Source organism: Filicampus tigris, chromosome 3, assembly GCF_054856515.1.
Source record: "Filicampus tigris isolate MCC_2025a chromosome 3, RoL_Ftig_1.0, whole genome shotgun sequence".
Taxonomy (NCBI): Eukaryota; Metazoa; Chordata; class Actinopteri; order Syngnathiformes; family Syngnathidae; genus Filicampus; species Filicampus tigris.
In genome coordinates, this window is record NC_141219.1 from 6446340 (window position 1) to 6460000 (window position 13661).

The window sequence follows — 13661 nt, forward strand, 5'->3', positions numbered from 1 at the left end:
GTCCCCCTTGTCACCACTGTTCAGAAGCTTAATGTCACCAGTACATTTCTTTTTGTTTTCCATTAAAATTGTTTTTCATTCCAAAGTTTTTGGGTTGTTTCAAATGTCATTTATTTTTTAAATGAAAGCAATCATTTTGTTTTTACAACATTGGCAGTGTCTAGACTGCATTTCAGGTTCAAGCTGTCAATTGAGCATCCTGACATGCAGAGCTGGGCATCGGTTAACTGCCACAGAGTTCCTGTCTGCATATTTAAACGACCCACGTGGTCCCAGTCCGTCCCTCGTCAGCAACAGCCAATCGGCATCAAGAACGTAATTTTCACGTCACACGCAGGCGCCGCACAAGCAGACATTCCGCCAAATAAAAGAAACATTTTTTTAAATTTAATTTTATTTTCATTTACTTGTCTAATGGCCAAAGTTTGAATACGAATTCTGATTTTGTGTGTGTGTGTGTGTGTGTGTGTGTTGTGTGGCCAAACGTCTTCTGTCAGAAAATTTGTGGTAATAAGGGGAGAAGTTGAGGGAAGCAGTATTGATCACACAGCCATACAATTGTAAACAGTGACATTAGAAATAACATTGGGTCATGAGCCACATGCTGCTTAAGCGGGACATTACCATCTATTGGTGTACTGTACTGCAATACTGACCGGTAGGCTATGGCCAGCGCCCAGGCTCCCGCCGCACAGTATAGGGAGTCTCGCACCTTGGCCTCATTACATGTGGAGCAAATCTTGACAGGGAAGAGGCCGGTGGTAGGACTCTGGTAGTTGAGTATGGTGGTTTTGACTGTCAAGAGACAGAAAAAAAACAAGAGTCTTCATGAAGTCACGCTAAGAGGCAAAGCTGATGATGAAACATGCATGAAGGTGATTCACTGAAATGTGTCGACCCATATCTCCAGCTTCTGTCCTGCTCTTCAAGCTGAATGTGTGGGAAGGTAAGCTAATGAGTTTTAACATTCAAACAGAAAGCACAAAAAAACCCATCAAACAGATCTTTTGTTACTTGTCTATCCCCCCCTCAAAATGCGCCTGCAAGCAAGAATTCAGAATTGTGCCAGATTGTGATGTTGTGATGTTGTTGATCTATATTATTCAAATGAACAATTTTATATATTTAGATACATCTTTAAACATCAAAAAAAGATCTATGAATGACCTGTTCCATCCATCTGTTTGAAAAATTAAACATGGTGCTTGAGCACAAAATTTTGTCAACCACTGTACTAAACGATAGATACCAAACATTAGGTATCCCTGCAAAATCTATAATAAGGCCACCGACAAATCCTGATCTGCTGCCTTATTCTTTTAAAAGCACCATCCGATGCATAAACTGCCACTTGCCAAAATATGGTCTGACAAACACAAATACAGTATTCAATATGCAAACAACTACAGTATGAATGCTTTTTTTTGACAAAAGTGATTTATGTAAAATAAATACAGGACATTTGACAACTTTCGGATCTGAATTTGAATAGCAGGGCTTGCATGCCAAAATGACACCCTCCACCAACACGTGCAGAAATATGTCCTCATCCAAGCTTTTGACATGTTCATTAATATATTTTACACACACACACACACACACACACACATTAGGCAGTAGTACTTCTACAGAGGTGACTAATCTATCTCGGGGGATCACGTCATTTTTCATCAGCACATTAGGCGCCACAACTGGCAGGCAACATCCATTCTGCTGGTCGTTTGTTACACAGTCAGAAATAGTGAAGAATTTAGACCAGTTGAGACACTTGACAGATGAACATATGGTCTCACAAAAAGTATAGAAGGCGTTTAAATCCACCCTATACGCATGAATTAACTGATGGAAATGCATGTGCGCATCCATCATCAAAACGGTTTATGCTGTGCAGGAATTGTGGGTGGCAGAAGTATTGAAATAATGCCACAACAACAACAAAAAAAAGATCGAAAGGGGGAAAATAAACAGAAAAAAAACTACTGTAAATCCACACCAAAATTGAGGTAGGTGAATCCCTCAGGGTAAAAAGGGAAGAAAAAAAAGTCGGCCATATAATTGCCAAAAATTGTTCAGTTTGAAATGATACTACTGTAAATCCACACAATGTAACGCAAGGTCAAATAAATGTGATGCAAATCCAATGAGTTGTGCTACCGTAAATACACAAAAAGTTGCACAGGTAAATAAATACATGACGGCAAAAACGCAAAAGTGGTGCAAGTTAAAATAAAGGCCCCATAAATCCTACAAAGGTTGTGCAGGCAAATCACTCAAAAGTTGTGCACGTCAAAATAAGACTGTACCAAATGTTAAAATTAGATTACGGTAAATCCCCTAAAAGACACAATACAAGCGTCCAACTATAATGGATAAGTACGAGTAACCAAGGCCTCACCATCCACAATCCTCTTATCCATCAAAACAATTTTAATGGAAATTTCACCGACATCAACGCACAATAAACCCCCCCACCCCCACCCCCACCGCAAATTGTCATCTTTAGTTTTTCTCCCCATGTCTTCCTCCCTCCCATCACCATCGTCTCTTCTTATCGGTCCCCCGTGCAGCAGAAAAGTCAGTTCTGAATCATCCGAAAGATGATTAAGTGAACCATTATCTTGATGGATGTCAAATACCCTGCGAAAAAAAACCTTTAATTTGCATTTTGAGAAGTTTGGAGAGCAAACTACTTTTGTGTGTGTGTGTGTGTATGTGGGTGTGTGGGGGTGTGTTGGTGTGTGTATGGGTGTGTGTGTTTCCTACCGCTGCTCATTTACAAGCCATGATGATGATTTGGTTGATGAGTGCTTCTCGGATCATTCTGGAGAACATCAAGACGACATAATCGCATTTTGGTTCTCAGGGGACACGCTGAGCTGGACTCAATTACAGGCTCACACTTTTTAAAGGGGACATATTATGGAAAATTAACTTTTAAAAAGTTATACACAAATAAGAGAGGCTGCTGAAATGGTCAATTACCCATGAAGTATGAAATGAACCAACCGAATTCATCTTTAGTCATATGCCTAATTCTCAAAGTCTTTGAGATGTTGTGACATCGCAATATGGTAAATGGTGGATGTTTTGTTCCCAGTGGGGTATGGATTCTTGACACTTTTTTTGCGAGTCATATTATGCAGATACTATACGTAAATCTAATTCTGCGTCGATGGGTAAAACTGGTGTCAGGGACTACTTTTTCCCCCCCGCTTCTAAATAAGCTTTTAAACATCATTATAGTGGATGTACACGTGACAAGCCAATCACAGTGGTGGCATTATGGACAGTTTTACAGCACAACATCAAAGGCACGCACACACAAATAGGGGGGAAATACAACGGGTTTGATTTGTCATTGTCTTCCTGCCTCACCGCCCGACACAGTGAGCAAGAGCAGGTAGCATATATTGGCAGATGGGTCTGGGTGCTGGTGATAACGACGTTGGCTTTGTTCCCCACGCTGGAATTGGACAGGCGCAACGATTACATAAGCCTGACGCTGAGACTTATTTCCCGGCTTCGGATCACCTGTTGGACTCTAAGTTACGATAATTACCACCCGTTGTTCCACCAAGCGCACACAATGCAACAGTTATCAGGCAAAAAGCAGAAAGCACAAAAAAAAAAAATCCCAATGAAAACCTGTTATTTCTTACTTCCAAATAGTCCAGAATAAAGTTCACCTCAATTTCCACATTTACTTTCCATTTGTACAGCAGCCAATTAAGGCAGTATAACCAATTTAGCCAAACTGCACCCTGACAATATCGGCCTTGTGATAATTCTCACATCATTACATGACATTAGTCATAATATCAGCATGAGACCAATCAAATTTAACATGATCAATTTGAATTGAATTGATCAATCCTCCCTCTGTCGTGATACGTACCGTCCATCCTGTAGTCAACATTACATTCGGATGAGGTCTAACCGTCTCTACCAATGTACTATCCCCCCTCAAATAAGTTGCTTGCACGGTCACCATGTAACACCCTCGCCATCCGTTGCGCAAAGAAAACCGTGTTTCATAAAACACGAGGACAGGAAAAAGCACTTTGGCCGAGAAATTGCCTTTAATCGATGCTGCTACTGTGGAGGACATTGTTTTGTCTGCTGTAGCATCCAGGAACACACTTACCTGAAAACACGCACCGTTAACAATAGGAAGATGTCAGATGAAATCATAAACTCAATAGTCCGGCTGTACTTTGTGGGGCTATTGTGTGCCTTGTGCAGCCCCCACTTGGCTATCACTGTACACCACTTACATAACTTCGCCTCTCATGCTGATAGTAGATAAGTGTACTTACCGGCATTGTAGTAGCGGTCCAGCTTCTCCCACAGGGGCTCATCCTCGCGGTGGAGGATGGACAGCTTGAGGGGCTCATAGATGGATCCTGAAAGAGGACACAAGTGTTACCGTGTCCATTGTTGACGGACACATTTTTGCCCAGGAGATACAGAAGGCTGGTTGACCTTTGTTAAAAATTTGAATATATTTTCCCATAGAAATTAGAGTGGAACTTCAAAAGCTGTCAATTTTTGGAATATGACCAAAGATGTTGCCTCTGAAGTCACACAAAATGATGATACATGAGTCATTATTGTATGAAAAAATGTTACACAAAACTAAAAAAGCCCCACAAAACAGTTGCATGTGACATGAGCATAATCGATGCACCTATTAATGTCGCAGAAAACAAACAAAAAAGCACCCAAAAAAAACTAAAATTTAGAAGTGTATATGTGTACATGTGAAAGCCACGACCCCTCCCCCCAAAAAAATAAAAACATAGAGATGGTAGCGCACCAGATATACATATAAATGGTCACACAAAACCCTCAAAAAGTTGCATAAACCCCCCAAAAGTAATACAAACACCCCCAAAATGAATACATCCATTTCCACATATGCACTGGGGTGAACCCCAACATACAAGCACCAAGTTGGGAGCCAATAAGCATGCCCACAAGTGCTCGGCGCCTCTCTCCAGAATGGAAGAGAGTCCAACCTCTCTCAAAATGATTGGCACCACAGCCCAAGATGTGTGCCGAGGCGAGTCTGACTACTAAATTAGGAATGAGTGCTTGACTGTTGTGTGACAGTTAAGAGCATATTACTTTTGCTATTGCCAGCACAGTTAATAAAGGTTCGATGATGACCCTGACAATATAATTTGTTTTCTCTTTCTCCATTATTTCCTATGGGAAAATTGAATTCTCTCTTCATTATACATTTTTTCATAATTTTTTCACTTCCATTGACTGCAAAAGGAAAAAGTAAAGTAAGACATTCTACAGATTAGTACTTTATATGGCCCACGAGCGGAAGAAGACTTTGAGGGAATCCCCTCAAGTCTGACTTTTTTCCCCATCTTCAGACTCGTCTCGCTGTTGCGGTGATTTGCATTTTAATAGACCTGACTTCAGGTCAACACCATAAGGTAGCGAACATTTCACATTCCCACTGAAATTAGCATAATTACCATCATATTAAAAGTTTCAGGGGATGGGGACAAAGGGGAAAGATAAAGCCTTTTGAAGAGAGTGTTGGTGTGAAGTTCAACATTCAAATTTTACTTTGTAACATGAGAATCATTCATGTGTACCTGCTCCCCTACAACACCATGACTAAATTCATAACAAAATAAATTTATAACAATAAAACCATTCGGCCAACCATTCACCTACTGGTTGTGCCGCCTAACGTCACAACGACGCTGTTCCCAAGTTGAACATTTTTAAACTCGACGACAAACCAAACAGTGTATGGGTTCATTGAAAGCACCTTGCTAAGTATGAAAAGGCCTTAACAAATTGTGCTATCGTAGTGATAGATAAAGCCACCGCTACCAGTTATTTTTTTCTGAGGGATACTTTATTTGAGGTGAGGTGTTTATTTGTTCAATTTAGACACATCTCTTAATGGAGATGAGAAAATTCTTTGGCTGGAACCGTCTCAAAGATTCTTCTAACACAACATCACTTAAAACAATGAACTATTTCACCAACACTGTATGGAAAAAAGTATTAGGACACACATCCTGGGCAATTCATTTCAATCAATTGATCAATCAATCTGGCGTAAATTCTTAAAGAAGACATTTTATGTTATTTTCACGACTGCAAAGCAAGGCTGCATTTTATTACCATGATGATCAGAGGCAGAGCAAAAGTGACGTGTGTGGCTTCTACTCACAAAACTCTAGAGCAGAGTGTGGAGGGAAGAAAAAAAACAAGCTCCCGTAAAGACAGTAATATAATTTTTCAGTCATGGAGGCAACACTTCATACACTAGACTGAAAACTCAGTGCGGCTCTGCTTACCTTTTGGCTTTAACATGATAGTTTGTCAGAGAGTGTAGGTTCAGCTGCCTCTTGAAAATAGAAAATGTTCGCACAGCCAGGTTGGCAAATCATAATGTGGGGGCACGATTATGCAAATTAGCCATACTATTACATCACAAACTAGCAAAATTCAAGACAGCTCGCTCATAGACACATTTCGGGAAATAGTCAAGTAACAAAAGCTTTCGCGTACGCTACTTGGTTGTTCTTTTCCACACCTGTTGCAAGCACTTCAAAGACCCAACTATTTTTATACCAGCTACTCAAATTCCATAATATGTCCCTTTAATGGTAGACTAATAGAGAAACAACAACACTTTTTCCTTCACATTTCACTTAGGGAGGTGGAGTGTGTCACAGTACTTTTGTCAGCAAATATGTCATATTTGCTGTTCCTCCATTGAACCCTGTAATTTTTTCCCATGAATTCTTTAATTTTATTCGTTCCTCCAAACCCGCTGCTACTTACCCAGTCTTTGGACTTTCTGATGAGGCCGCTTTATCCCAGCCATTTTCAAAAGGTGAAATTAAGGTCATTCGTCTCTCTCTGTCTTTCTCTCAGCTAAATCACAAATCTACAGCAGGAGGCAGTTAGTAACACACATTAGGATTTGGACACATGCATGAATTAACATAGAATTACATGATTATGATGTTATCATAAAGAAGACATGCAACAGATTATCCTTATGGAGTGATAATGAGGAAAAAATTTTTTTTACATTATTATAACTTGTTGCAATTTTACAAGAATTTGCGTTAAAAGTTGTTTTTCGAATTCAAAAGTTTACAATACAACAGCTCTGCAATATTATCACAATCTGACTTCATTTGAGGTTCTTATTCCAAGAATGAAGACATATTTGCTTCTTGAAGAACTGTTGGATTGTCTTGAATGTTCTTAATATTCTGCCAACCCCGATTCCAGCAAAGCTGATGGAATATTAGCACATTTAGTGGAAACGGAGTAAAAATTTAACATGGACTGCAGGCTGTTGTTGAATATTAAATCAATGAAGTATTTATTTATTGTTCAGAAAACAGGTGGGACTATCTGATACATTCTGAAGCATTCTATATTTTGATGACTTCCATTGAAAAATCTTCCTGTTCACACACCAACAAGCATATGGCATGCAGTCCTGCAATAAAGCATATATTTCTGTTGTAGTTGTTTTTATTTTCTTTTAAACTGCCTTGGATTTTCTTAATATTCTATCAACCGCAATTCAGGTCCAATAAACGTAATAAATATAGTATTAGCAAATCTTGGAAGAAGCTAGTAAAAATTGGACATGTTTTGGGTGGCCTGCATGGTGCTCTACATTTCATTCAGGACAAATTTTGCCTCCTATGTTGTTGTTTTCACTAATAAGTAGAGCAAACAAGTGAGGCAGTAACCTGATATAGCATGTGTCTGCTTGTTGGTGATTTTGTTGCAAAATCTTCCTGTTCCTCAACATGCATCAACATGCACCAAACACGTATTAGAAGCCAGGCTCATTTAGCGATGGCAGAAGCGAGAGGGTCTCAAAATAGCCCTCCCCAAATCCTGCACATTTACACCTCTGACCTTTATGCTTAGGGTAGTCAGCTATCCACTACAAACCCGACCGCACCGCGTTAAAAACATGTCACCGGCACGCAGTCACAGACAAGATAGGGGAATGCGCAATAAAATGACGAGGTGAAAAGCGTTAGGATTAGTATAAATCTGACCTGATCTTTTGGATCGGGCTTTAAATTCCAGCAGTTTCCAACCGACATCAGCCAAGCTCGCCATGGTTGGACAAGCACTCAAGTTGTAATGTGTGTACAAGAAGCTTCTAGTATATACTTTCAAAATAAGTTATACTAGCCGTTTGTCTCTATGAAGTAAGTAATTTCAAACTTAAATAGCAAATAATTACGATTAAAAGGGTTCAATTATATTGTTTCATTTGTATTTTGTCCATGATTCGCAATAGAATTTAATTGCAATTAACGAGTAAACCTTTTATTTTGCAACAAAATTTACTTTATCCGGCGTGGCTGATAATAATACCGTTGCCTTGCTGCTGATGTTGCAACTGTCAAACTAACTGAGCACGACATTGACGTAAACATGGATGTGAAAATACAGCACAATTTACCTAATTACAGGAACTTAATACATATATTTCTGATTCTTACTCAATTGAATAAAATACGAAAGTTATTTTTTCACACTATTTTACATGTAATGCCTTGTTCAATATAAAAACGCAGCTATTTCCTGCCTGCCGTAAAGCGGCGTGCCGAATGACGATCGGTGTTGTTGTCAAACGGCACGCTGCTGTTTGCGAGATGTCCCGGTCAAACTGGACTATTTTGTGTTTTTTGTTCCAATTTGTCACCTGGTACCACACGTTTGCTCTCCAGGATGTCACGACCGACCTGTTTGGCGCCGCAAACAACGGCACGGTGGCGGCGTTTGGTGACTTTAACGCCGACAAACAGACAGACATCTTCATCATCAGGGAGCGTACGTTCACTTGCTTTCATAATGGCATACTCTCACCCTATATTTTATTCAATATTTTTGCACATTCACCAACGTACCGTTTACTATCACTTTGTTTTTTTGTTTTAGAGTCCGAGCTCATAATCTTCTTGGCTGACTCCAAAGCACCTTACTTCAAGCCCAAGGTGCACATCTCAAAAGGCATCTTGCCAAGGTGACTGTGTTTTCATTAGTTACACTTTAAACACTCTTACAGTATTGTATTGTCACTTTAAGTGTCTATGTAACCAGGAAAGACTCCATTTGTATTACAGTGAACCTTCACATTTCGCACCAGGTCCTTGTCCCTGATGTAAAAATACTGATGACTATTTTCCAATTAACCATTTCATTCAGTTTTTAATCAGCGATATATAGAGACTCCCATTTGTAAAATGCAAATTCAGTGTGGTTGTGCGATTGTGTTTATTAGCCAAATTGTAACATCGCAGTTGATAAGCCAAAAATTCAGATGGGCTCGCTTACGGAACTTCAAGAAATGGCAAGCTCACAGAAGTTAATTTTGATGTTTCACTTGATGGGTGGAAAGGCACGTGAGAAACTATTTGTACACAAGCTGTGAAGAAAAGTCAGTTTTCAATAATATCCCCCCGTTAATGTGTGTACAGTGACACGGTCCTCACCAGTGTGGTGCCCGGCGACTATGATGGAGATTCCCAGATGGATGTTCTCCTCACGGCTCAGATTAACCTAATGGCATCCTCGGTTTTCATCTTTTGGGGGGACAACCAGACATTGGGTATGTTTATGCAAAAGTCTTGGGCCGAGGAAGAGGCCCGTACATTTTAGTGAGGAATAAGATAAAGGTTTGTTTGGCTCTCTGCAGATATGACTGGTTGGCTCAGGCTGAATAAAACCTTCAGGGATCAACCTTTGGTGATGGAGTAAGTATGAATGACATTAAAGTGTAATACCAATCATATTCTTCCCATTCATACTCAAGCATGATGTTTCTTAATGCTGACAAATTGATATTTTGTTGCAGTTTCAACGGTGACATGATACCGGATATATTTGGAGTTACGGACCCGTCAACCACTGAATTTTGCTCTCTGACCGATAGGTGATTTATGTTTACATCAGTTTAATAGGGTATAGGGTATAGTGATTGGAATTTCTGAGAAAAAATATCTTTTATCAAATGTGCAAACTATCTGTTATGTAATATTTTCAACATTTTAACAAATGTCTAAAGAAGGAAAAAAATCCCATTTTCATGGTGAGTCCTCGAAAATAATAAGATGACAGCGTAAACTGGAAAGCTCTGCAATTTGGCATTGCCAGTCTGTTTAGAACAGGGGTGCTCAAGTCTGGTCCTTAAGAACCCCTATCCAGCCTTTTTTCCATCTCTCCCTGCCTGCAACACGCCTGGTTCAAATGATCCACGCATCGGCAAGCTTTGCACAAGCCTGATAACAACTGTGATCATTTGGCTTATGCCATGATGCTTTTCTAACATAAAATGGGCACCTTGGACAACAATGGTCTAGGATACCTTCTTCCGATTGGGGCTCATTTGTGCGAATTTAGAAAAGTTCATCAAAGTACAATCCTTGAAATTCAGCTGCTTCACATCAAACTGTCCAACTTCCTTTTCAATTCTAAATTCAGGGCCTAGGGACTTTTTTGGGGAACCCCGTTAAGGCATATATACTCCACCTAATTTTGTGTCGATCAGTGAAGCTGGTGTTGAGGGCTAATTTTTATTAACTTTCCAATAGGCGCTATTGAGTTTGTTTTATGGGATCGTGTTTATCATACTCACAAAAGTTGGTACATTTTCAGGCATGTTGGAGAAGCTATTATTTTGCCTGAAATAAAAGTAAATGCAGAAATTAACGATCCTGATAATAGGGGTCCCCAGCAACCCCAAATTCACTTAGTAGCACCAACTGGAAAGTTGTTGACACCTGTTCAACTGGTGGACACAAAGTTGAGTGGACATGTGTATCATAACAGGACCAATTACAGGGATTTGAAGTACTCTCATGAACTCCTCCTGGGGAATTTACTCAAGTGAGCCCCGCCCGATCACAAGAAGATATCCTAGACAGATGAGAGTGAAGCTAAAGCTTTTTTGCCGTACGCCACCTGTGTGAATCAAACTTTGATCATCATTTTGAGGATTTGCCATGAAAAGGTTTTTATGACGTGTTTTTTTCCAGAAAATGTTGGTTAGCTTCCAAATGTTTACGCTTTTTTTTCCCCTGCCTTTTTTAGGGAGCCGGTGTGTCAAAGTGCGCTGAGTTCCCCCGTCAATATGCGCATCCCTCACGCTAACGCCTTCATCGACCTCAACAAGGACTTAACCGCCGGTAAGTTTCAGACAAGACGTCTATGTTATCAGACGAGGTGACAGCGAGTGATTAGTCAGCTGGATGAATCCAGATTCCCTCCGGATCACAGTGGCATCGGTGCTTGAGTAAAGTGCTATTCAAACGGCAGGTTTACATTGTACCCGTGTTGGAAACAGCAAGTTTTACTGCTTAATGCGCATCACTGCCGGATTTAAAGCATTTGTATTTTTGTGTTTGTGTCAGGCTGAACATTTGCTGAACTGCACGCTTCTGCTAATAGTTGTCAGTCTTGCTTTGCGTTTACCTCAACACTTCATTTGACCCATATTTTGTAAATACCCAAAAAACATAAGGTGTTCTTGTCTTTTTACGATGTATTTAAAACATGTTTTTGAGCTTACTTGTATTAAATACAGTATGTTGACCCACAAATGGCACAAAGGGTTGCCTTAATGGGCTGATTGTTTCAATTTCGACGGTTAAAAATACATTCGGTCAATTGTTTCAATTTTTACGGTTAAAAATACATCCGGTCACACTGACCCATCAATATTTTTAGTGCACCAAAGAAACAAATTTTACAGGATGGTTAAAAAAAATAATAATAAAAAAATAGTGCATCCTTTTGAACGTCTCATTTGGACACAACACGAGAGGAACCTTCACAATTCCATTGGTACAAGAAGCTAACACAGAAGTCTACATTACCCGCTTGGAACTGTGGAACCTCAACAGTTGAGGTTACACTCGAATTTAACGATATATTGTATTATTGTGGTTGGAGTTTGCAGTGGTATTGCAACACCAGTTTCTAATATTTTGTAGGGTAGGTGTGTAACTATATGCTGTGTTTTGATATGTACATTGATTTTTAAAGGTCACTTTGGGTGCAGTAATGGAACAAAATGCAAAACAAAAAACATTCACTTTTTGTAAACAGGAAAACAATAGTCAGTAGCAAAATATTCTCAAACCAATAAATGATACAATACAATTAAAATAAGTCAAAACGGTTTAATGGCTTCTTACGAATGTTTAAATTACAATTTTTATCTTCTTTTTAGGAGACAAATAATGTAGGCAACAGTAACAAATTAAACAGAATTGTTGTGCTATAAAAACAACAATGGACCTAAAAATCGGTACAACAAGTGATTTGTTTTTATGAAAATGTAACATTAATAGTTTGTCTGTTTCGGAAAACAATTACTCAGACAAGTCGACAGTCACAGTTTTTAATGAGTTTGATTTGTTTCTTTTTTTAAATGTTTTTAACGGAATCAACATATCACTAGCCATGCCGTGCCCCAGCCAAAGGCTGAGCTACACTGTTCGTTTCCAGATTCGCCATGTGGCTTGAACGCGAGGCAATTGCATTTCTTGTCTTGTACCAGATGTGGGGATTAATACATTTGGCTGAATACTGAATAATAATAAACTCATAATATTCCCTTTATTTTATTTTGTCTAGCGCCATGCTGCTAGAAAAATTATTTTTGGAGGCAAAAGAAAGCACACCAAGACAAGAAAACCATTTATTTTCTTGCATATCGCAGCATGAAAATAGGATCTGACACAAGCAATGACTCACTGCAATTGTACTACAGAACCATGCATCAGCATCTTGGCTCCTCTGTCTGGGGAGGAAAAAAAAAAAAACAATAGCCTTGGGCTAATTGCTATGGTGCCGTCTCATTTGAATGTGCGCTCATTCAGATGATTACACCCGAGTCAAAATATTCTACTTGCTTAAAAAAAAAAAAAAAAAAAAAAAAAAATGTGCTTATTTGACTGATTCATCACAAAATGACAATATGGCTGTCAAGAAGGACATTAGAACATTTTCAACAGTGATTGTTTATAAAACTTTTCAACTCAGCGTTACTCCAATAGAATTATTCAAAACAATTGATAACCTTTGGGAAATTGCGTCTATAAAGATACACACATTTTTAAAGGTGAGACTTCAGCTCCGTGAGCATGTATAGGATTAATCAAGAGCTGGGCATTTTCATAAAAATTGAGCGTCCGTTATTTGTCATCCGTCTGCAGTGTGGGTACCCTTCCGTCGCCCGTTATTCGCCTTTTTTTAGGGGGGGGGAATAGTACCTGCCCATAGGCCAGTCCGCCTCTGATGTTAAACGGGCTTCCGTCAGCGATTCTGCAAACTTCAATAGCACCATAATCTATTAGTCATCTATAAAGTGCTTTTTATTCAGACAGGATGCCATCGTAGTAGTGGCTTTCATTGCACAAACACATACATGACTCGCGACTCATGGCGGGAATCAATCAGGAGGCCCAAACACTAGTGTAGTATTCTAGTTTACTAAGAGAGAACTACATTCGCCACTTTCTCCACCACTGAATGGAGAAATCACTTTGCTTTCGTTCTGCTCTTCTGTCTCTCGGCCGGCTAAGTGCAACACTGTCACTCATACTTAGTAGGGTTTTTTTAAACACTATGGA

General features: G+C 39.4%; 2 protein-coding genes across 4 annotated transcripts in view; one reads left to right on the plus strand and one right to left on the minus strand.

The window, feature by feature from the left end:
* The window catches only part of phkb (phosphorylase kinase, beta), a 61648-nt gene extending 53489 nt beyond the window's left edge, over nt 1–8159 (minus strand). For 2 of the 3 annotated variants that reach the window (XM_086025615.1, XM_086025616.1), the window contains exons 1-3: nt 8073–8142; nt 4317–4403; nt 657–795 (exon numbers count right to left, since the gene is read on the minus strand). In XM_086025615.1, the coding sequence (XP_085881741.1) occupies nt 657–795; nt 4317–4403; nt 8073–8136 (290 nt within the window). In that variant the 5' untranslated portion in view covers nt 8137–8142. Of the gene's footprint in view, nt 1–656; nt 796–4316; nt 4404–6822; nt 6929–8072 lie in introns of all 3 variants that reach the window. The other variant, XM_086025617.1, reaches the window with a different exon arrangement.
* A 474-nt stretch (nt 8160–8633) lies between these two features.
* Nucleotides 8634–13661, plus strand: part of itfg1 (integrin alpha FG-GAP repeat containing 1) — a 94881-nt gene continuing 89853 nt past the window's right edge. The window contains exons 1-6 of the mRNA XM_086025273.1: nt 8634–8856; nt 8965–9049; nt 9504–9634; nt 9722–9779; nt 9881–9958; nt 11116–11210. Coding sequence (XP_085881399.1) covers nt 8634–8856; nt 8965–9049; nt 9504–9634; nt 9722–9779; nt 9881–9958; nt 11116–11210 — 670 coding nt within the window. The remainder of the gene's footprint in view (nt 8857–8964; nt 9050–9503; nt 9635–9721; nt 9780–9880; nt 9959–11115; nt 11211–13661) is intronic.